Below are 23180 nucleotides of genomic sequence, written 5' to 3' on the forward strand. Positions count from 1 at the left end.
AATACTACTTACATGCTGACACTTCCCCAATGTGTATGTCCAGCCCAAGCCTCTCTCCCCAGCTCCAGGCTCATATGTGATTGCCTCCTTGACACCTCCAATTATATGTCTAACAGATACCGCAAAATCAACACATCCCAAACTGAACTCCTGATGTGTTCTTCATACACTCTTTTTCATTGTGGTAAAATACACACAACATAGGGGCACCTGGGTGACACTCAGTGTCCAACTCAGTTTCTGCTAAGGTCATGATCCCAGAATCGAGCCCTGTGTCGGACTCCATGCTGAGCATGGTGCCTGCTTAAGATTCTCTCTCTCTCCCCCTCTGCCCCTCTCCCCCGCTCACATGCTCGCTCTCTCTTTCTCTCTAAAATAAAAAAATTAAACTAAATTTAATTAATTTCAAAAATACAACACAAAAATTATAGTGTTAACCATTTTCAAGTGTATACGTACAGATCAGTGGCATTAAATATATTCACATGTTCTACAGCCATCACCACATCCACCTCCATACATTTTCATCTTCCCAAACTGAACCTCCACACCCAGTAAACAGTACCTCCCCATTCTTCCCTCCCCTCAGCCTCTTACTCTTAAAACATGCTCGACCCACAACCTTCCCCATCTCAGATTATGATATTCCATCTTTCACTATTCTGGAAAAAAATCTTGACTCGGGGCGCCTGGGTGGCTCAGTCGGTTAAGCGTCTGACTTCAGCTCAGGTCACGATCTCACGGCCCATGAGTTCGAGCCCCACGTCGGGCTCTGGGCTGGTGGCTCAGAGCCTGGAGCCTGCTTCCGATTCTGTGTCTCCCTCTCTCTCTGCCCCTCCCCCATTCATGCTCTGTCTCTCTCTGTCTCAAAAATAAATAAACGTTAAAAGATAATTAAAAAATTTTAAAGAAGAAAGAAAGAAAGAAAGAAAGAAAGAAAGAAAGAAAGAAAGAAAGAAAGAAAAAATCTTGACTCTTCTGTCTCACCCTACCTATCAGTCCACCAGGAAATCTCATTGCTCCACCTTTAAAATACATCTAGAAGCAGCCGGTTCTTACCACCTCTGCTCCAACCCTGGTCGGAGGCACCATTGTTGTTCACCCACAATAGCCTCCTGACCACCAGTCTCCAACTTGTATCCAAACTCTTTCAAAAGTCTGTTTTTCTAATGGCCAGAGTGATCCTGTTGAAACATAAGTCAGGTGGGTGTGAGGGGAGGAGATGACCTAAGGAACTTTGAAAATGGTGTTTTGACTGGAAACTCTAAGACCCAACACAAAAGGAACTGTACAGAAACAACGCACTCTAGCCAGTAAAGTTGTTTCCCATAGGGGTATAGCTTAACAATTCTGAAACTGTTGTACCTATGGACTGGGTGGAGTAACTCAGTAAATGGATGGCAGATGGCGGAAGCCAGGTTTCTCACGGTTTGGTGTGGGAAGTTACAGATAAACACGGGGAGAAGGCTCCAGTAAACCAGTGGTGCTGGCTTAGGTTCTAAGACATCAGTGTGAACTCATGTTTAGCTTCATATGAATACAGATGGACAGATCAAGAAATAATTAGAAGTATGTGTGTGTCCATGTGTTACTATCCATGCACAGTATTTCCTAGCTCTGTCGGCTGAGAGGACTTAGAAGCATCAATACCCCCACAGCATACCCACCACCCAGATCTCGACTCCTAATGCCGGTCTCCCATAAAAGAAGCAGACTGGCTTGGATAAATGGCTGATTCTGGGGCCCGGGCAGGGAATAGACAAGACAAACCTGGGACATGTTATAGTGGCAGAAAGTAAGGAAGCACTCAGGAAACAAAAGGACACAGGAGCCTTTCAAAGGGATGCATGAGGGCAACCTGGAAGGGCTCACAATGATTAAAGCTAGAGTAATTTGGAGCAACCAAAATAAATAAAGTAGTGTTGGGTTATAACTCCAAGTATACAAAGAATAGCTGCAAATCCATACTGACAGAAATAAATGATTGAATTTTTTTACAGTCTTTCAAAGATAAAATTTATTAGGATGAGAGCATGCTTTCGTATTTCTACGTTGTTGATATTAGATAGCAAGAATAGATGTTCTTGTCAAGTACTTTTTTCTGTCTCTTGAAATTACCACATTTTTTATGTTTAGCTTGGTAAGATGATACATTAATACGTGGTTTTGATTATTAAATCGACCTTTTATTGCTGGGATAAATCCTAGTTGGTCATTGAATTTTTTTTAAATGGAGAAGCAAGAACTCTCCCTTACAAGAGAATTCCAAATAATGAATGTAGTTATTACCTCCTCCGGGAGATGGCGCTTCATTCCCCGGCCCTCCGGCCCTTGAGTCTGGACTTCCCTTAGTGACTTGCTTCCAAAGAGTAGAAAATGGAAAGGAGGGAAGTAACTTTACAGGGGGAAACCCTTACAAATACTCCCTCAGCCAGGTAATCCAGGTAAGCGTATCCGTGCCGAGTCATCTTGACAATATGCAGCCTTCTTACACCGTGAGGAGAACGTTACCTCACTTTGCTCATCTTCTTTCCAAAAATCCATAATCTCAGGCTAACCGTGAGAAAAACATTAGAAAACCCAAGATTGAGGGACTTCCACAAAAGTGCCTGAGCAGTACTCCTCAAAACTGCCAAGGTCATCAAAAACAAGAAAAGTCTGAGAAACTGTGACAGAGAAGAGGCTAAAAAGACGTGACAACTAAATGTAATAGAGTATCCTGGATGGGATAGACTATTTCCTGGAGTGGGAAAGACTAATGAAATCCCATTCATATCTACAGTTTAGTTAATAGCACTACACCAGTGTTGGCTTCTTAGATGTAATGAATGTCCCAGAGTAATGTAAGGTGCTAACATTAGGGAAAACTGGGTGAGGGATCTACAGGATCCCTGGGCTATCTTTGCAACTATATCTAAAACCAATCTGAAGTAAAATTTGGGGTGCCAGGGTGGCTCGGGTGGTTAAGTGCCCAACTCTTGATTTCAGCTCAAGTCATGATCTCACAGTTCATAAGTTTGAGCCTCACATCAGGCTCTGCACGGACAGTGTGAAGCCTGCTTGGGATTCTCTCTCCTCTCTCTCTCTTTCTCTCTCTCTCTCTTCCCAAATAAGTAAATAAACTTTTAAAAATGCATTTTAAAATAAAATTTAAAATAAATGGTAAAATATACCCCCCCACACACACACACACACACACACACACTACACTTCTGACCTTTCCTGTTCCTCTCCTGTTGCTCACTCCGATCCAGCCACACTAGCCTCTTTGCTGTTCCTGGAACCTGTCAGGCCTGTTCCCCGTGGCACCTTCACTCTGGCTCTTCCCTCTGTCTGGTCCTCTCTTCTCCCAGATATCTATTCCCTCATCCCCTTGAAGTCTTTGCTCAGATCTCACGTATTTAATACAAGCAACTTATCCCTCAATCCCTGGAACTCCCAATCTCCCCAACATGCATTTCTTTTTCTTTTTTCCTTTGTCTTCTACCTTGTAACATGTTATCCAACTTACCTATTTATTATATTTATATAAGTGCAGAGATCTTTGTCTATTTAGGGCGCTAGTGTAGCCTAGGCACCTAGAGCAGCACCTGACGCAAAGAAGACATTCGTATTTGGGACGCCTGGGTGGCTCAGTCAGTTAAGCGTCCGACTTCAGCTCAGGTCATGATCTCATAGTTCGTGAGTTCGAGCCCCACGTCGGGCTCTGTGCTGACAGCTCAGAGCCTGGAGCCTGCTTCGGATTCTGTGCCTCTGTCTCTCTCTCTGCCCCTTCTCTGTTCGTGTTCTGTCTGTCTCTTTCTCTCAAAAATAAATGAACATAAAAAAAAAGACATGCGTATTTGTTGAAAGGCTGCATGAATGAAGGTAATACCTACTAACATGCTAGAAATACTAGGGAGAAATTAGAAACCAGTCAGAGATGGCTCCAGCCCTAGAGAAGCCTGCCTCCTATCAAGGGAGAAAGATGTTACCTATTCACACATTTTTAAGACAGGTATCATTATCTCTATAAGATGAATCTCATACATACAGACACATTGCATACATAAAGATGCTAATACTTGACTGTGATATGAAATAAGTTTTATTCTGGTGCCATTTGGGATATACTTTGTTCTCGGTTTATTTATTTATTCGCTGATTTTAGACAATACATGTCTAAGTTTGGCTCCAGTTAATGCCTGGAGTATGTCTTTGAAAAAACTTTGACTCTATTCAAAACATTCGCATGCATATAATTTGGGTATATTTGGGTCCATTCGTTTTCTGTTGCTGCCATAATAAATTGCCACAAACTTAGCAGCTTAAAACAACACAGATGTATTATCTCACAGCTCTGTGGGTCAGAAGTCCAGGTGGGTTCAGCTAGTTCCTCTTCTCTGGGTCTTTCAAGGCCAAAATGAAGGAGTTGGCCAGCCTGGCTTCTTACCAAGAGGCTCTAAAGAAAAATCTACTTCCAAGCTTATTTAGGTTCTTGGTAGAATCCAGTTCCTTGTGGTTCTTGGGGCTGAGGACCCATTTCCTTACTGGCTGTTAGCCAGGAGTCTCTCACAGCCCCGTGAAACCATCTGCATTCCACATTACATGACCCCGTCCATCTTCAAACCAATCCCTCCTCATTCTTTGAATCTCTCTGATCTCTCCTTTTGCCACATCTCTCTTGCTTCTGGCTGCCTAAGGGACCTGTAATTATATTGGGCACACTCCGATAATCCACAATAATTTATCTTAATTATAACTGCAAAGTCCTTTTTATTGTGTAAGTAATACATCCACAGATTCCAGGGATTAGGGCATGGACATCTTTCAAAGACCATTTTGCGAACATATTTGGTTTTCCACCAAGTAGTTTATTCCAGTTCAAATCTCATGGAAGGATGATGTCCTTTATATGAAATGTCTATTAGGTACTCATTTTTCTCTCAATAATTTTTTAGAACATGATCTCCAATCAACTATATAGTCTGTCCTAGTTCATTAGAATATGTACTCATTCTTTTTTTAATACATTTTTTAGTATTTATTTTTGGAAGAGAGAGACACAGCACGAGTAAGGGAGGGGCAGAGGAAAAGGGAGACAGAGAATCCGAATCAGGCTCCAGGCTCTGAGCTGTCAGCACAGAGCCTGACACGGGGCTTGAACTCACAAACCGTGAGATCATGACCTGAACTGAAGTCAGACATTCAACTGGCTGAGCCACCAAGGCACCCCTATACTCATTCTTGAATAACTAACTGTCTGACTAACTTAACTGCATTTCCTCAGCCTTCCAAGATGCCTACAACTTCTTTAACAAGGATAAAACTGGCTGTATTGATTTACACGGAATGATGTGCACTCTAGCCAAGTTGGGAATGAATCTAACCAAGCGTGATGTCTATAATGAATTAAAATGTGCTGATATTGATGGTGAGTACTTTGACTTGTAATTACTTTTCTCATAGAAGGTTTTTATAAATTTATATATTTCTATCAGTGACTACATAAATGAAAAATAAATCTCATTTATTGTCAAAAGTACATATACGTGTTTCTCTTTAAGGATATCAGTAAAGTATGTGTACAAGTTACAAAATCAAATTGTACAAAATGGACTATCCTTTGAAAAGTTCTGTGTGGAAACTAAAAGTGACTGTCATATTTCAACATCAAATTCAGATTACTTGTCATGATGTACATTTTGGAGGGTGCCTTGAAATAACAGATACAAAGTCATTGACAATTTCAAAAATGACATGTTACCAAGAAAATCCAAGCCCTTTGTTTCCATTTGAATCTTATCAGTACAAATCTTCCTTCCATCATTAGAGCCCACCTACATATTTTTTAATTTATTTAAATTCCAAGTTAGTTAACATACAATGTAGTATTGGTTTCCAGAGTAGAACCCAGTGATTCATCACTTACATATAACACCGTGCTCATCCCAAGTGCCCTCCTTAATGCCCATCACCCACTGAGCCCATCTGTACTGTGACAAAAATGCCACAGCATTTTTGTTGCTATTTTTAAAGCTGTTAGATAACATTCCCTTTGAATACACTGACCTAGTGATTATAGCCCATGCTGATATGTTGTATGGAGTATATATTCACTATCTCCTCTCACCTCTCCCCACCCAACTGCCAGTGCCCCATTCAATTAGCATAAGGCCCACATGTGAATCAGTGTCACTGGTCAATTAAGGCATCACTTGTTTCCACTAACTCCGCCCAATTTGTCTGTTCTTTCATCAGAACACACATACATACCTCTAACAGCACTATTCTTTAACGTTAGAGGTGACTGGGTACAACTTGGGGTTGTTTTAATAATAAAAATAGCAGAGGGGGGGTATGGGAAGCCAGGGGTGGATTCCATGGAAAAATGGCAAGTCTCCAGGAAAGGAGTGAGTGGTTAGAACTGCAGGGGCTGAGAGCCTGGTTGATGTTTTTACCCCACCATTGCTTCTGGTGGCTGTGGGTGACTCATGTAACAGTGCTAAAACCACTTCGAGAAGACCAGTGCTCACCTGAGCACATCTCCAGCCTTAACATGCTGTGATTTTACATATTGAACAGTCCAAGGTGTTTTCATTTGACATTTAACATATAATCTAATTACTAAAATGCATCTTATATCTTTGTTCTGAGCCTTCAAATTTCTGTTTCAGGGGATGGAAAGGTGAATTTCTCAGACTTCATAAAGGTGTTAACAGATAAGAACCGCTTTCTTAAAGCTGTGGGTGAGTAGAGCTATTACAGAACAGATGGCAGGTGGGTAGCTGTGAGTCACTGCATAGTAACTATTATTCATTTAGGCCTCTGATCAGGAGACACGTGAGGAAGGTGTATTCTGGGGTGAGATTTACTTGCCATACTGCTTCTCCAAAACACTATTTGCTAAGCAAATTGATACAGTTTTAGAATTTTAACTTAAATGCATCAAGTCCTTCTGCAGGTGACACTGCTTTTTGGTCTCTGGTGTGAACATTTGGAGTAGTGTAGAAAAAATCGGTCACCTTTTATAATATTCTTTACCAAGCGCCTGTGCTACTTTGAGAGGAGCTCTCTTTACAAATGAAAATTTTTTTTTAGGAAAAGAAAAATGCTCTCTCTCGTGCAAATTTGGGGTATAAATAATTTACTATTCCTAAAAAATACCTTCCTCACCCTGATGAAGTCTTCCCTCAGTGCAAGGACTGGAGAGTCGGCTTAGAGGTTAAAGAGCATATTCTCACACACGATCATAAATGATGTGAAAGTGTACTTGACATATTATTAGTCCTCTGATGGTTTATTTATGAGTTTAACAGCCTGCCTTGGGAAAACTAACCACAATTCAGGTTATATTTTCTAGGATAAATACATTCTAAATTCTAAATACTGTGTACTGTTTTGAAAACACACTCATTCAGGGGCACCTGGGTCGCTCAGTCGGTTAAGCATCTGACTCTTGGTTTCGGCTCAGGTCATGATCCCAGGGTCATGGGATTGAGCCCAGTGTCAGGCCTGCGCTGAGTGTGGAGCCTGCTTAAGTTTCTCTCACTCTCTCTCTCCCCCTCTCCCCTGCTCACTCTTTTTCTCTAAAATTAAAAAAAAATTGTTTTTAATGCACTCATTCATAGGCTGTGAACTGTCCTTAGAATAAACAGAAGTTACTGCTTCAAGTACTACTATAGTAACGAGGGTTTGCTTGCAAACCCGAGATATGTTTATCAACAATTTCTTAACCTAGAAGAACAAGACAACAGTCCTTAATACATGAGTTGTGTTTATGTTAAATGCAATTTAATTACAAGTCATATTTACTTCAAGTCAATATATACTTAGAAGTCACTGAACTAAAAGTATTTATTTATTTTGAGAAAGAGAATGCATGAGCCCATGTGAGCAGGGAAAGGGCACAGAGAGAGGGAGGGAAAGAGAATCCTAAGCAGGCTCTGCACTGGCAGCGTGGAGCCCGAAGCGGGGTTCGACACGGTGTTCAAACTCATGAACCATGAGATCATGACCCAAGCCAAAACCAAGAGTCGGTTGTTAACCAACTGAGCCACCCAGGCTCCCAGAACTAAAAGTATTTTTTAATGATTATTCTGTCTGTTCACTAATTAAAATGACCTTTCTACCAAATAGAACAGATTTTTAAATGTTTTTCTCTAACTCTCTAGTACCTAACCTGGTATTACTCTTGTAAATAGAATAAAAAGACTTGTCAGCTTATTACTTTTTTTGACAGATGGTTTTTTCAGAAAGCATTTTGAATTTTTTTCCCCTTCATAGTTCCAGAAAAGGAGAAATGTTTAGATTTAGCTGGCAACCCAGGGATCCTGTTGTTTGAAATCCTATCAAAGCTTGTAGAGACTTCAGCCTTACCCAGAAAGGCTATAATGGAAATAGTAAGGTAAGTGGCAAAGATAGGGGTAAAAACAGCCTTCTTAGAAGCACTTATGAGGATATGTACAAGGCAGTCACCTCTGATTAACATCCTTCTCCACAGGGTCTGCCCCAGAACAAAGGAGATGGGGTCTGTGGCAATGCTCAAATGCCACAACATGAGACCTAATTCCTTCATCCCAACTGTGCTACCTAGTTCTGAAATTGCAAGACTGACATCAGTCCATCTCAGGGCCCACTGAAGGCCTAAGACAGCCAAGAAAGTTCAGACTCTCCTACCCTAGGCTAGAGAATCCCAGAAGAGTTCAGACTTTTCCAGGGATGATTTTTGTGTTGGGCTTGGAAATCTCATTTGGAAGACACTCTCATTCATGTTGGAACTCCCCGGGGCTTCCTTTGACTCTGGGGCGATGTATAGCAATTTCAGACATCCCAAAGTAGCCTTTTGGACTGGAGCACAGCCAGAAGTAGACCTGAGAATGGAGGATGAGGAAATATTCTCACACCCAAATGTGTTTTATTCCAACAAATATCACTAAAGATAAATTTTCTCAATCTATTGTTATCATTATATTATATTGAATGTTGCTGTTACCAATTTTTTAACTAATTCTCTTTCAAAGTTGTGCCTTCCCTCCTAGGCTTAAAAATACAGAATGTTTTCTGAATCCTCCGTGGGTAGCTCTATGCTGTCCTGTATCTGTCAGGTGTAGAACAGAAGGCACACAAAATTCTACTCTTCATTCCAGTTCAAAGGCATTTATTAAATGCCTGTTATTAGTACACAAACTTGACACATTGCTTAACCTTTCAGCCTTGGTTTTCTCACCTATAAAATGGGAACAACAATAATAATACCCACCTTATAGGGCATTTGTGGGAACGTAGGAATAAATATTCCTAGAGCCCCATAAAAAATAACTATTATTATGTGGAAGTAACTAGAATAATCATACTATATATATATATATATATATATATATATATATATATATATATATATATTATGTTTGAATCCTCACCTCCTTAATGGGTACTATTGTCCTCATTTTTCAAATGAAAAACCTAAAGTACAGGTAGTTGTACTTTGCCCCAAGGAGCAATGGTGCCTTTGGGCACAGATTTTAGCACAGTCTGATTCCAGTACCCATGCTCTTCTCCACTGCCCTACACTGCCTCTCACACCCAGTAAGTGACCAGGAAATGTTTGCTGATAATTGGTGTTTTTTTTTTTTAATTTTTTTTCAATGTTTATTTATTTTTGAGACAGAGAGAGACAGAGCATGAACAGGGGAGGGGCAGAGACAGAGGGAGACACAGAATCTGAAACAGGCTGCAGGCTCTGAGCAGTCAGCACAGAGCCCAACGCGGGGCTTGAACTCACGAACCGTGAGATCAGGACCTGAGCCGAAGTCCCGAAGTCGGACGCTTAACCGACCAAGCCACCCAGGCGCCCCAATAATTGGTGTTTTGTTGATGATGATGATGATGATGATGTTGTTGTTGATGATGATGATGGTTGTTACTTATCATATACCTGGTTTCTAAGGAGATGAAGTGTTTGATATGTAGTGTTTGCATTTAAGGAACTTAAAATATAAATTGAGAGTGAAGCCCTAAGTACGTAGACAACTAAATAATGCCAAATGAGTGGCAAAGATCATTCATGTAGTTTCCTAAGAAAGCCGGTCTTGAGCTGGGTAATGGTAGAATTTGACAGGTGTTCCTGTAGTTGATTACAACGTTTACTAAACATTACATGCAATTTCTGAGTGTGCACTTTACACGCATTAGCTTTTTCCTGGATTGCTGCCTCCTAACTGGTCTCCCTGTTTGTACCTTTTGGTTCCCCACCCCAGCCTTGCCCACTCCAGTCTATTCTCAACACTCCCTCTATCTAGCTGATGTCTTAATGCCTACAGCACCAAAGGATCCTTTTAAAATGTCGGATCATGTCAGTCCTCTGCTCAAAATCTTCAGCCAATGGGGCATCTGGGTAGCTCAGTCAGTTAAGCATTCGACTCTTGGTTCAGTTCAGGTCATGATTTCATGGTTTCATGAAATCCCTGCATCAGGCTCAGCACTGACCGTGCAGAGTCTGCTTAGAATTCTCTCTCTCCCTCTCTCTCTCTCTGCCCTTCTCCCACTTGTGCTGTCTCTGTCTCTCTCAAAATAAACTTAAAAACATAAAATATTATTTTAAAAAAACCTTCAAAACCTTTCCATTTCCCTCTGAGTATGAGTCTTAGACTGTATGTGACTTATTGGTCTTCTAGGTGACCTGCCCTCACTTTTGACCTCTTTGACTTTGTCTCCTGTTACTCTGCTCCATTCAGGCTAGCACCCTTGCTGTTCCTCAAATACACCAGACATGCTCCTGCCTCAAGACCTTTAAATTACACTAAGAGAAATGAGCATTATATATTTTCAGAGGAGGATAAGAACATTGTGGATAGTTGGGTTCAAGGTTAAGGAAGGAATTATCTGATTATAAACCAGACTGCTATGGCACCTGTGTGGCTCGGTCAGTTGAGCATCTGACTCTGGATTTTGGCTCAGGTCATGATCCTAGGATCATGGGATAGAGCCCCAAGTTGGGGTCCACACTGAGCAAGGAGCCTACTTAAGATTCATTCATATGCTCTCTCTCTCTCTCTCTCTCTCTCTCTCTCTCTCTCTCTCTCTCCCCTCCCCTTCCCCCTGTCCGCTGATCACATACTCTTTCTTTCTAATAAAATAAAACAAAATAAAATAAAATAAAATAAAATAAAATAAAATAAAATAAAATAAAATTTATAAACCGGACTCTAAGCAGAATGCTATTGGCACATCTATCCAACCACTGCTGCAGCTCCAACATTTAGAATGTGTTCTTTCCCTCTTTCTGAGAGGAAAAAAAAAAGGTTGCCTGTCATCATCCTAGAAAGCAATGAAGCTTCCCATTGCTGTAACAGAAAAACCTGCCTGTGTAATGATAAGCAAGGTCTTGCATTTCGTCCTCTGAGACAGTAAGCAGTGACGGTCCTCTGCTCCGCAAACTGAGAAGCGAGGTCTCCCACATTGGTACTGAAGCCCCACTATACCAAGTCCTCCCCCACCACCCACAGCTCCAGAGAGACGTCCATCGTTCCAGCTGCAAGAGGGAATCTGATCTGCAATGAATGTTTAAGGCATGCATGTTTGTAAATCAGATGTCTATACCTTTGGGGATGTTTGTGCTGTGAATGAGAGTCCCTTAGCATATCTTAAAGTATTTATAAACTAAAATGCACAGTAACAGATCTCCTAAATCCGTTGATACACATGTGCATGCATACACACACACACAACTCAAAGAAATGCACCCAATAGTAATTTACTGAATAGTAAGATTATTGGTGATACTTCCTTTTTATACTCTTCTGCATTTTCCAAATTCTCTGCAATCAGGATTTCTTTTAATTAAAAGAAAGTTGCATTTTAAAACTCAACACAAAGTAATATAATGGTAGGCATGATTAATGTTTGTATTCAAGCTGGTACCACTCAAGGCTTTGTCAAGGATCACTATCGATAGGTATTTTTCTAGACAAGACTTGAGGTTTGGGGGGAGGAGGAAGGAAGCCAAAGCCCAGAAACTAGAAATATAAGCTAGCCAAATGGCCTGGGGAAAGGATTAGTAGATATTCTATGAATGTCACAAAATTAAGCACTCAATAAATAATATTGAATGAATATATAAATTAAGTTTAAAATAAATGGATTCAGCCAATACCTTGCAGCTGGACTTTTTTTCCTTTTGTCCAACACTTAAGCAGTTTTTCAGTAGGACTATACAGCACTTTTTATTCTTTTTTTAATTACTTTTTTTTTTTTTTTTTTAGCTATTTCCAAAGAAAATTCCAGGAAACCAGGTCAGGAATGTTATGGAATCCCTACACCATGGCTTATGAAAAAAGGAGATTTAAGCAAGACATATGCACCCCTCCCAACTCAAGCACAGCTGCCTTTGCCAATGCTGCCCGGACTGCAATAATGAAAGAAAAGGATTTATTTAAATTTCTTGAAGAGCTCAAGAGTAAGAGCCATTTGTCCTCTCCCCACTGTTGCAAAGGATTTATTTGTAGATTACTGGTCAGAAATAAATACTAGAGGTCAAGTGCTATAGAAACAGGACCACAGCCTATTCTGTCTGGTCTATGTCACACAGGTATCATTAGAAAGCATATCTGCATCGTAACCTGAGTCCTCATGATTCAGGTGAAGCCTAGAGTCTGGGGGCGGGGGAGAGGGCAGGAGAGTGAAGAGTGGGGGTCACAGCCACTGAGAAGACTAGACAAAGAGCAAAATAGGCACTACATGTATGTCTTTTATGTGAATTTCCTCTTACACGGTTCATAATATCATTTTTGTTTTTATCTTTAGGGTGCAATCCTCCTTCAGATAGCCCATATTCAAAAATACCCATCTTTCCATTGTTTCCTAATGTGGATGGGGTAGTGATGGGAAAGCCATTCAAAGACATGCAGAAATTAGAAATGCTAAGGAGAAAGGAGCCTCTGAACTTCTTTGAGAACTATTTTTTCCATAAAAGAGACTGGAAAGCACAGGTAAGATTTCAATTATTAATTAATTCAAATTAATATTAGTTAAACATTAGTTAATTCAAATACTTAAGTTTCTAAGTTCTAACTTAACAGAACTAATAACATGTTTTTTAATGACAAACGTTTCAGTCATTGTATTTTTTTTATTTTTTTTTTTTAGTGTTTATTCATTTTTGAGAGAGAGCAGGGGAGAGGCAGAAGTGGGGGGTTGGGGGACAGAGGATCTGAAGCAGGCCCTGTGCTGACAGCAGAGAGCCCGATGTGGGGCTTGAACTCATGAACCATGAGATCATGACCTGAGCTGAAGTCAGACGCCCAACCGAGCCACCCGGGTGCCCCTTTTTAATAGATATTAATTCTGCTACTTCAAGATCAAAAATTTCTGCATGGCCAAAAATAATCACATTTGCAACTCGTACACAAAGGGCTAACTCCTTTAATACATCAAAGAACTTCAAATTGATTAGAAAGAAACTAACTTGTATAAAAATAAGCAAAGGATATGAACAGATAGTTCTCAGTGGTGTGAAAAGATATTCAATCCCATTCTTCATAAAAGATCCAAATCAAAACCACCCTGAAAGTGGTAATGCAGAAAGATAGTATCTTTCCATATTAGACTGACCAAGATCAAAAGGTTGAAAAATACATGGGGTACTCATAAATTGCAAATAGGAGTTTAAATTGGTTCAACCTCCACAGAGGAAATTTGGTAATACCTACCAAAGTGACAGACCTCACACCTGTGGACTATGAGTGAGGAACAATTTCTCCACTGCCCTCTTAGGGTCTTTCGGCTGAGACTGAGAATTAAATTGACATAAGACAGATCAACAGAAAAGCATACACATTTTTAAAATTTCACAGGTACGTGGGAGTCCCCACAGAAAACGAAGACTCAAAGTAGCAGAGCCCAACACTTGTGTGCTAAATTGGCCAAAGAGTTGTAAATAGGGTGAAAACGTGTCCAGGCCAAGGGACTTGGCCTAGGGTAGTTAATTGGGTGGAGTTTAGAAGACAAAGGTTAGTTTAACACGATTTGTACAGATTTCTGCCAGCCTCAACTCCCCATTCCCAGTGATAAGAATGTTACTTTCCTCCTGGTATAAAGAGAGCATCTTCCATATGGGGCGTTGATCTCCTGCATTCAGGAAGGAAGAGGAGAGAGATCAGAGTGCTCTTAACACCCGCTGTTTTCCAAGTCCCTTTAACTCAAAATACTCCTTTTGCCAAAGTCACATATTTGGGGTGGCATATTCAGCCACCTTCATGACCTAGCATCCTCACCTAGGATACTATCCGGGATACACTTGTTCCAAATGCCACCCATACAGGGTAACTCATCACATGGTTGTTTATACTAGCAAACGGTTGGGGAAATAACTGAATGACCATTTACTAGATTAACTCTATTACCGGGTTAACTATTTACTAGGTTAACTACTACTGTATTTACTAGGTTAAATAACTAGGGGACTAGTTAAATTATGCTTTATCCTTACCATGAAATATTCTGCAGCCATTTTTTAAAAATTTATTTATTTTGGGGAGAGAAAGAGAGCGAGAGAGAGAGAGAGAGAGAGAGCACGACCAGGGGAGGGGCAGAGAGAGGGACACAGAGAATCCGAAACAGAGAGCCCCATGTGCAGCTCGAACCCACAAACTGGGAGATCATGACCTGAGCTGAAGTCGGATGCTTAACTGACTGAGCCACCCAGGTGCCCCCTGCAGCCATTTTAATGACTTAAGAAACTCTTTGTGTGATGATGTAAAAGATCTCCAAAAGGAAAAGGATATGAAACAGTATGTGTAATACACTGCTATTTGTATAAAAAGGAGAAAAATAAATAAATACAAAGTATGTACATATACTTTTTTCTTGTAAAATGTTCTGGAAGGAAATCCAAGAGAATAGTAACATTGGTTGCCTACAGACAGAGAAAGTAAGGGGCTGGGAGACAGAAGAGGCAAGGAGATCACAGTGTATATTCACCATACTCTGATTTTTGAAGCATATGTATGTTTTACACTCCTAAAGATTGGAAATAAAAAAGAATTAACTGTTTTGGGGAGTACTAAACAAGAGCTAAAATACTCTACAGCACAGTGACATGGGAGATGAGAAGGGTGGTGCTCAGAATTAAAGCTTCCTAAGTTCATTTTATTGTTTGAGTAGAGACTTAGGATACTGGTCAAATCTATAATTTGTTAAATTAATTATAAGTGTTGGGGCACCTCTATGGCTCAGTCAGGTAAGCGTTGAACTCTTGGCTTCAGCTCAGGTCATGATCTCACAGTCGTGAGATGGAGTCCCACATGTGGTTCCACACTGCGTATAGAGCCTGCTTAAGATTCTCTCCCATTCTCTCTCTCTCTCTCTCTCTCTCTCTCTCTCTCTCTCTCTCTCTCTTCCCTGATTCTCTCCTGCTCATGCTGCCTCAAAAATAAAATTGAGTGTTAAAAATGTGAGGATAATCACTAAAATGAATCATAAATAAGTTAATGAATAATCATTAAAACGAATAATTGTCAAATAGAAGGAAAAAAGAATAAGAAAAAAGAGAAAACATGGGATAATAGAAAATGCAAAACAAAATAGGCCGATGGGGTGCCTGGGTGGCTCAGTCAGGTAAACATCTGACTTTAGCTCAGGTCATGATCTCGTGGTTTGTGAGTTCCAGCCCCATGTTGGGCTCTGTGCTGACAGCTCAGAGCCTGGAGCCTACTTTCGATTCTGTGTCTGTCTCTCTCTGTCCCTCCCCCGCTCATGCTCTGTCTCTCTCTCTCTCTCAAAATTAAATAAATATTTTAAAAAATTTTTAAAAATAGAAAAATCCAAGTATGTCAGTAATCACAACAAAAGATTAAACACACTAGTTTAAAAAAACAAGGATGGGGGCGCCTGGGTGGCGCAGTCGGTTAAGCGTCCGACTTCAGCCAGGTCACGATCTTGCGGTCCGTGAGTTCGAGCCCCGCGTCAGGCTCTGGGCTGATGGCTCGGAGCCTGGAGCCTGTTTCCGATTCTGTGTCTCCCTCTCTCTCTGACCCTCCCCCGTTCATGCTCTGTCTCTCTCTGTCCCAAAAATAAATAAACGTTGAAAAAAAAAAATTTAAAAAAAAAAAATAAAAATAAAATAAAAAAACAAGGATGAAAAAGAAAAATACATAGACAACGGATCATCTTTCAAGTTTAAAATAAAAAGGGACACTGAGACTGATTTTTAATAATTCTCAGATATATGTTCTCTAAAGGAGACACACCTAAAATACAACACAGAAAGTTTGAAAGTAAAAAGACTGAAAAAGATAAATCAGGCAAATACAAATCAAAGAGAGCTGGTATCAATATATTAGCATAGGGAAAGTAAAATTTAAGGAAAACATAGCTAAAGATAAAGATGCTATTTAATTACTTTTAAAAATCTTCAGAGGGGCGCCTGGGTGGCGCAGTCGGTTAAGTGTCCAACTTCAGCCAGGTCACAATCTCGCGGTCCGTGAGTTCGAGCCCCGCGTCGGGCTCTGGGCTGATGGCTCAGAGCCTGGAACCTGTTTCCGATTCTGTGTCTCCCTCTCTCTCTGCGCCTCCCCTGTTCATGCTCTGTCTCTCTCTGTCCCAAAAATAAATAAACGTTGAAAAAAAAATTTTTTTTTAAATCTTCAGAAAGATATAACTATCCTGAACCTGTGTGTACCTAGCAAACTGACAGATAACAGTTAACAGAATTGTAAGGATTAACTTTAGACTTTTTAAAGGCACTATGCATGCTAAAAAAGTGAATAGGCAAACCCATAATCACAGTGGGAGATATTTATCATGCATCTCCAGAAACTGATAAAGCAAACTGAAGAAAGAAAGAAAGAAAGAAAGAAAGAAAGAAAGAAAGAAAGAAAGAAAGAGAAAAGAGAGAAAGAAAAGAAAAAATAAAAGAAAATAGGAAGGAAGGAAAGAAAAAAGAAAGAAAAGAAAAGAAAGAAGGGAGATATTTATCATGCATCTCCAGAAACTGATAAAGCAGACCAAAAGAAAGAAAGGAAAGAAGAAAAGAAAAGAAAAGAAAAGAGGAAAGAAAGAAAGAAAGAAAGAGAAAGAAAAGAGAGAAAGAAAAGAAAAAATAAAAGAAAATAGGAAGGAAGGAAAGAAAGAAGAAAGAAGGGAGATATTTATCATGCATCTCTAGAAACTGATAAAACAGACCAAAAGAAAGAAAGGAAAGAAGAAAAGAAAAGAAAAGAAAAGGAAAAGAAGGAAAGAAAGAAAGAAAGAAAGAAAGAAAGAAAGAAAGAAAGAAAAAGAAAGAGGAAGAAGGAAGAAGAAGAAAGAAGAAGAAATCAACTCATCTTACAAAAAACTCTTATCTGTTAAGGAAAAGAGACATGGAACTAAAGCTTAATATAGAATCAGAATCTAGAAAAAAGTTGTTTCCGGACATGGGGAACTTGAGCACATTAGTAGCCAGGAGGAAGAGCCCTTAGAGCTATGGTTCTCAATCCTGGCTACACAACGGAATCACCAAGGAGAGCTTTTAACAGCCCTGTGCCCAGGCCACAACCCTAACCAATTAAATCAGATCTCGGGATGGGGCTTAAGCTTCAGCATTTTTTTAAAGTTCCAACATGCAGCCAAAGCTGACAACCACTGCCCGAGGCAGAGAAACTGAAGTTGTAGGAGAGGGGCAAGACTGGTTATGCCATTTGTGGAGCCCAGTGCAAAATGGAAATGTGGAGCCCCCTTGTCCAAAAATCACTAAGAATTTAAAGACAGCAACAGCAGAACAGTAAACCAAACTCAGGGCCCTTCTAAGTACGTGGTCCTGTGTGATTGTACAGATCACACACCCACGAAGCCAGCTCTGGAACAAGGGAAATTGAAAGAAAATGGTCCAGGGAGCAAATAAATATTCAGGAAAAACTCTCACATTGAAGAGGCAAAGAGGAAAAATCAGGCTACAAGATGGAGAAATCCTAAGGTGGAAAGAAGAGTGAAAAGAATGTATCTTAGACAGCCCTGGAGAGACAAGATCGGTAGCTGAGGGAGTGTGCAGACCTGGTTTTCCAGCAGCCACTAAGAGGACTGCTCTGAGGGCTGTAAGAGAGTTAACGGCAAATGAAGAAAAGTAATGGCAGGCGGTACAACGGGCCTGAATGAGACTGGGTAATACACGTCTTCAAAGAAATCAATGAGCATATTTACGTGATTTCTGCCAGCATTGTTCAGCAGCCCAGGAGCAGGGAAAATGGATGACTGGCTCCCCATGGGAAGTTTGGAAGTACTGTAGGTTGTCATCTGTGGAGGGCACCATCTTCATTTTCAGCTTGGTGATGGCTTGGGAAATTTGGTGAAAGTAGAGTTGGCTCCTCTCTACCTTCCATATCCATTCCACACATAAGCCATCTCTTCTTGTTTTAATGTTTATTTATTTATTTTTGAGAGAGAGAGAGAGAGCGCGTGTGTGTGTGTGAGCGAGGGGCAGAGAGAGAGAGGGAGACAGAGAATCCAAGCAGGCTCCGCGCTGTCAGCACAGAGCCCCACGCGGGGTTCGAACTCACTCAGTGTGAGATCATGACGTGAGGTGAAATCAAGAGTCGGGCGCTTAACCAACTGAGCCGCCCTGGCGCCCCATCTTCTGGTCTATACTTCTGAGTAGGCTTCATCATTATGAAAGAAAATTTGCTAAATGCTCATTTACACATGGCACCATACCATGTAGCCCAAAACAACTGACAAGTGGCTTAGCAATTACCTTCTGTATCATACACAAACCCCTTCATAATGCAATGTATTTCTCCTTATTATGTCTATGTTGTATAATTCAACCCAAAATATATCACTAACCTTCTTTTTTTAACTGTGTATAAAGGCAGCAAATATAAAGCCTATTGACCCCGTCTCAGGCTGTCCTACTGACATCCTGGCCATTGACCAAATGCTCAAAAAGAAGAAGAATTGGACAGTGACTGATGCGGCAGCTATTAAACAGCCCGTGAGTATTCACTGTTGGCACCTTCTCAGAAAGCACTGATGAGAATATTTTCCATTTCAATACTACAACCATAAACCCCAGCGTCATTTTTTCTGCTCTGTGTCTTTAAAACAAGACAAGTTCATTTCTCACTTTTACCCATGGCAATGACGCTTCTTGCTCTATAATCAAGTGGATTCAAATGTTAACTGTTATAATTCATCCTGCTAATCACCCATGGAACCATACCCAACATCGCTTCTGGGACATTCATTTGTTTCATGCTGGAAATAGCAACTAGGTAAGGCAGCCAGCTGTCATGGTGAGGGGGGTGTACTGAGGGAACCATGATGAGTGAAAGCATCTCGATTACAGCAGCTAAAAGGATAGTTCAAGAGCACTTGCCAGGTGCCAAGCACGGTGCTATATAGGTGCTCCACAAGTACTCTACGGGTACTAATTCATTTACTGATCACAACAGTGCTTCCAGATAGGTGCTGTTATGGTTCTTTGTCATTTTAGAGATAAGCACAGAGAGGTTCACTTGTCTAAAGGCAGAAGGAATAGAGGAATAGAGCCAGAATTAGAAACATGAGCCGTGTGGCTCTGGAATCCACACTTTTAACCATAACTCTGTGCTCCCTGACTACCTTTGTGCCGTGACATCTTAGCAGCTTTTATACTCCACAGAGACAGACTGGGGTATATGTATTTCATGCCGCCTTTCTTCTGCACGTGGCACAAATGATCAAGGTCTCCTGGATGGTTTCCACTTCCTTGGCCTTTACAGTACTGCATCTTGCAGCTCTGTGTCCCTTCCTCTCGCTTTTCTTTCCTGAATGTTCATCCCTTCAGTCTTGATGGTTCTTCGTTTTCCTACTGCTCTTCCCATTATAGGCACTCGTCCGGTCATTTGTTCAGTAAATATTTATACATTATTAACAAAGTTCTAGGTTTACGGGATACCACGGGGGAGGAAAAAACAGAGTTCCTGCCCTCCATGAGCTTGGAGTGAGGGTGAGAAGGAAATAAACAGTAGTAATACATGGGGATAAGTGAAACAACAGGTGAGGTCGGCACTGGACGCCACAAGAACACAAAGGAGTGGGCTCCCGACCTCTGTCTCATCATGGCACATACTCATGCTGGAATAAATGGAGGTTCCTTATAGCCGGAGGCCTCCAACCCAGAGTACCGGCTGCCCCAAGGGCTAAGGAGCTTGAGGAAGGCAGTCAATTGGCATACCTGTAAACCAGTCACAACAGAACTTTGGGAATCTCTGCGTTAAGTGAAGGAAAAGCCAGGGAAAGCATTCTTTGCACTATCTCAATCTACCCTTCTTGTTTCAGCTGCCACCTATACACAGATAACTCTTAAATCTGTCTCTAGCCTAGACTTCTTTCCAGTACTTTCACCTTAGCTCATTGGCTGCCTGATGAACATTTTTACCTCACTGTCTCAGCCTATCTAACTCTACCAGTCCAAACCAAACTCGTCATCTGCATCAAACGGGCTCTTCCTTGGGGATTCCGTATGTCAGCTGCTGATACCACCCTCTACCCAGTCAATGAAACTAGAAGGCCAGGAGTCACCCTTAATTTGTGAATTGTCCTCACTCCTCACATCCACCTACAACCAAATCTGGCTACTCTTGTTCTCCTGAAAAATTTTCAAATCTGTCTCCTTCATCCCATCCTATCACTACTGCCTTCACTAGGCCCTCATTAGGTCTTGCCTGGACCCCCCAACCTCCTATCCCTACCTCACAGCTGCTCCCCTCCACCCACTCTCCACACAGCTGCTCATGATCTAACATAAAGATCCAGCTTTGCCCCTGTCCTGCTTAAGAACGAATGCTTCCCTCTCAACAATGGCAGGATTTTTCAACTCTATTTTCTGCTCCACACTCTGAGAGACTTATCTCCCTTCCGTCAGAAACAGGTGGTAATTGTGGTACCTGACTGGCTCAGTCGGTGGAGTGTGCCACTCTTGATCTCAGGGTTTAAGTTTGAGCCCCACATTAGGTGGAGAAATTACTAAGAAGGGAAGGGAAGGGGAGGGAAGGGGAAGGGGAAGGGGAAGGGGAAGGGAAGGGAAGACAAGGGAAGGAAGAGTGGCTCACTACAGCATGATTTTCACTGAGGAAAGGGCTCTCCCAACCTCCCTGAGATCAAGTCTAAGGGCCAGTACAGCACAGTGCTTTGCCTGCCTCATCTCCTTCACTCCTTCCCTCCCACTTTCAAAACCTGACACTTTAGCGACACCAACGTGCTTGTGCCTCTACCAATTCCAGAGGCCTTTGTTCCCTTGTTTCTGCTATCTCCTGTCCCTGAAACTCCTTCCCATCACCAGTGACTCTCTCAGTCTGGCCAAACCCTTGAGGAACTACTCAGCATCTCTCCCTCCCTGTCCTAAACTGGATTGAGTGCCATCCTCGGCACTCCTATTATATCCAGAGCCTGTCTCCATCCCCCATTTCCTCCTTGTTTTAGTCTATTGTGTTTTTAATATTCTCATAACATTTCTTCTCTCATTATTCCCAAATCATACATTTGGATTGTCCATCAACTCCTAACTTGGGTGTCCTCAAAAGGTCCTACCAATGTGTAAACTCAGTGATGTTCAACCAACCTGGGAATGTAACTCTTAGGATATCTAGAATTGTGATCCATAAGTCAAAGATATGTTAAGGTAACTACTGCCAACTTCTGCTCTCTCACTGCAGGTGAAGAGAGCTATAGATACCTATAACTTGGGAATTGCCCTGGAGCACCGGAAAGACATGCTAAACCTCTGGCAGAAGATCCGAGGGGATTTGATTGGAATAGACACTAAAAATGAGTCCTTTTATGATACCTTTTCTACTTACACATGGTCCTGGAATGTTTGCCAAGAATTACTTTCACCAAAGGACTTAAGGTTATATGATGCCTACATGAATAGGCATACCTTCCACAACTCTGTATTCTCTTCTTCCTCGGATATCAGTGAATGTGACACAGACACAGGAAGAAAACGAAAACGGAAAGGTTTCAAAGGGTTTCGACGATGAGATTTCTACATTTTCTAAATAGTTCACTGCAAACTACTTTTTCATAGATATCAAAATTGTGGTTTCTTGCTTTTGTCTAGTACATTCTTAGCAGCTGGAAATGTTGACATCTTTTGAATTCTGACCAGTAAAAAAGTTTAAGTCATAATGTGGTTTCCCTTTCCTAATTCTTACCTAGTAAATAGAGGTCATGTGGTTTTTTTCCCCCAGCAAACAACTGCACTCTGCTGCCCCCACCTGGCTCAAAACGGCCTGGGCACGAGGAGAAAACCTGAGATGTGCGCTTACCTTAAGGGCCTCTGTGAGCCCCTAGGGGCTCTCCCTGTAACGTGCCTCTTAGTTTATGTGACTGTAAGTGGCACTAGTTTTTTGATTATTTGTAAAAGAGGCCAAAGACAGCAGATGACAATGATCCTTCAGTTCCAGGGAATAATATCACCATCTCCCAGGGAATCTTGATTAAATTTGGGTGTTCCTAACACATCTTCAGGCTGATCTCTTGGATACCTTTTAAAAAGGGATGCTGTTTTCAGGGCATCTGGGTGGCTCAGTCGGTTAAGCATCCGACTTCGGCTCAGGTCATGATCTCACGGTTCTTGGGTTCAAGCAGGACGTCGGGCTCTGTGCTGACAGCTCAGTGCCTGGAGCCTGCTTCAGATTCTCTGCCTCTCTCTCTCTCTGCCCCTCCTCTGCTTATGCTCTGTCTCTCTCTCTGAGAAATAAATAAACATAAAATTTTTTTTTAAAGTTTATCTCATCCATTACACTTGTTCTTTAATGCATTTAATAAAGATGCACATATGAGACTATATTACACGTTTGGTAGTTATAATTTTTATTGTGGAAAACTACACACAAAATTTACTATTTTAATCACATTTAGGTGTATATCATCCATTACATTATTTTTTCCTGTTAGAAAAAGGAAAAAACATGTTTCACATTGATGGGGACAGTGGCTTATAATATAAAATCATAACATGCCAGAAAAAAGCAATGAAAATAGTGAAGTCTCCTAGCACTATTTAATGAAACAGTCTTGAAGTAAATTTGTGTTACCTTGAAGAGTCAAAACTGTATAAATATATTTGCCATTCTTTACAATGTTATGATGTTGAGAAAAAGAAGCTTATTGACAAGTGGCCATGTTTCTTACCTGAAGAATAAGATTTATGGTTTGACAGATTTTTTTCTTTTTTTGGT

At 41.0% G+C, this 23180-nt stretch overlaps 1 protein-coding gene across 6 annotated transcripts in view; it reads left to right on the forward strand.

The window, feature by feature from the left end:
• Positions 1–22125, forward strand: part of EFCAB3 (EF-hand calcium binding domain 3) — a 143150-nt gene extending 121025 nt beyond the window's left edge. For all 6 annotated transcript variants that reach the window (XM_045489345.1, XM_045489347.1, XM_045489349.1 and 3 more), the window contains 7 exons: positions 5270–5413; positions 6657–6728; positions 8266–8386; positions 12243–12436; positions 12784–12968; positions 18824–18946; positions 21651–22125. In XM_045489345.1, the coding sequence (XP_045345301.1) occupies positions 5270–5413; positions 6657–6728; positions 8266–8386; positions 12243–12436; positions 12784–12968; positions 18824–18946; positions 21651–21977 (1166 nt within the window). In that variant the 3' untranslated portion in view covers positions 21978–22125. The remainder of the gene's footprint in view (positions 1–5269; positions 5414–6656; positions 6729–8265; positions 8387–12242; positions 12437–12783; positions 12969–18823; positions 18947–21650) is intronic.
• The last annotated feature ends 1055 nt before the right edge of the window (positions 22126–23180 follow it).

This window comes from Leopardus geoffroyi, chromosome E1, assembly GCF_018350155.1.
Source record: "Leopardus geoffroyi isolate Oge1 chromosome E1, O.geoffroyi_Oge1_pat1.0, whole genome shotgun sequence".
Classification (NCBI taxonomy): domain Eukaryota; kingdom Metazoa; phylum Chordata; class Mammalia; order Carnivora; family Felidae; genus Leopardus; species Leopardus geoffroyi.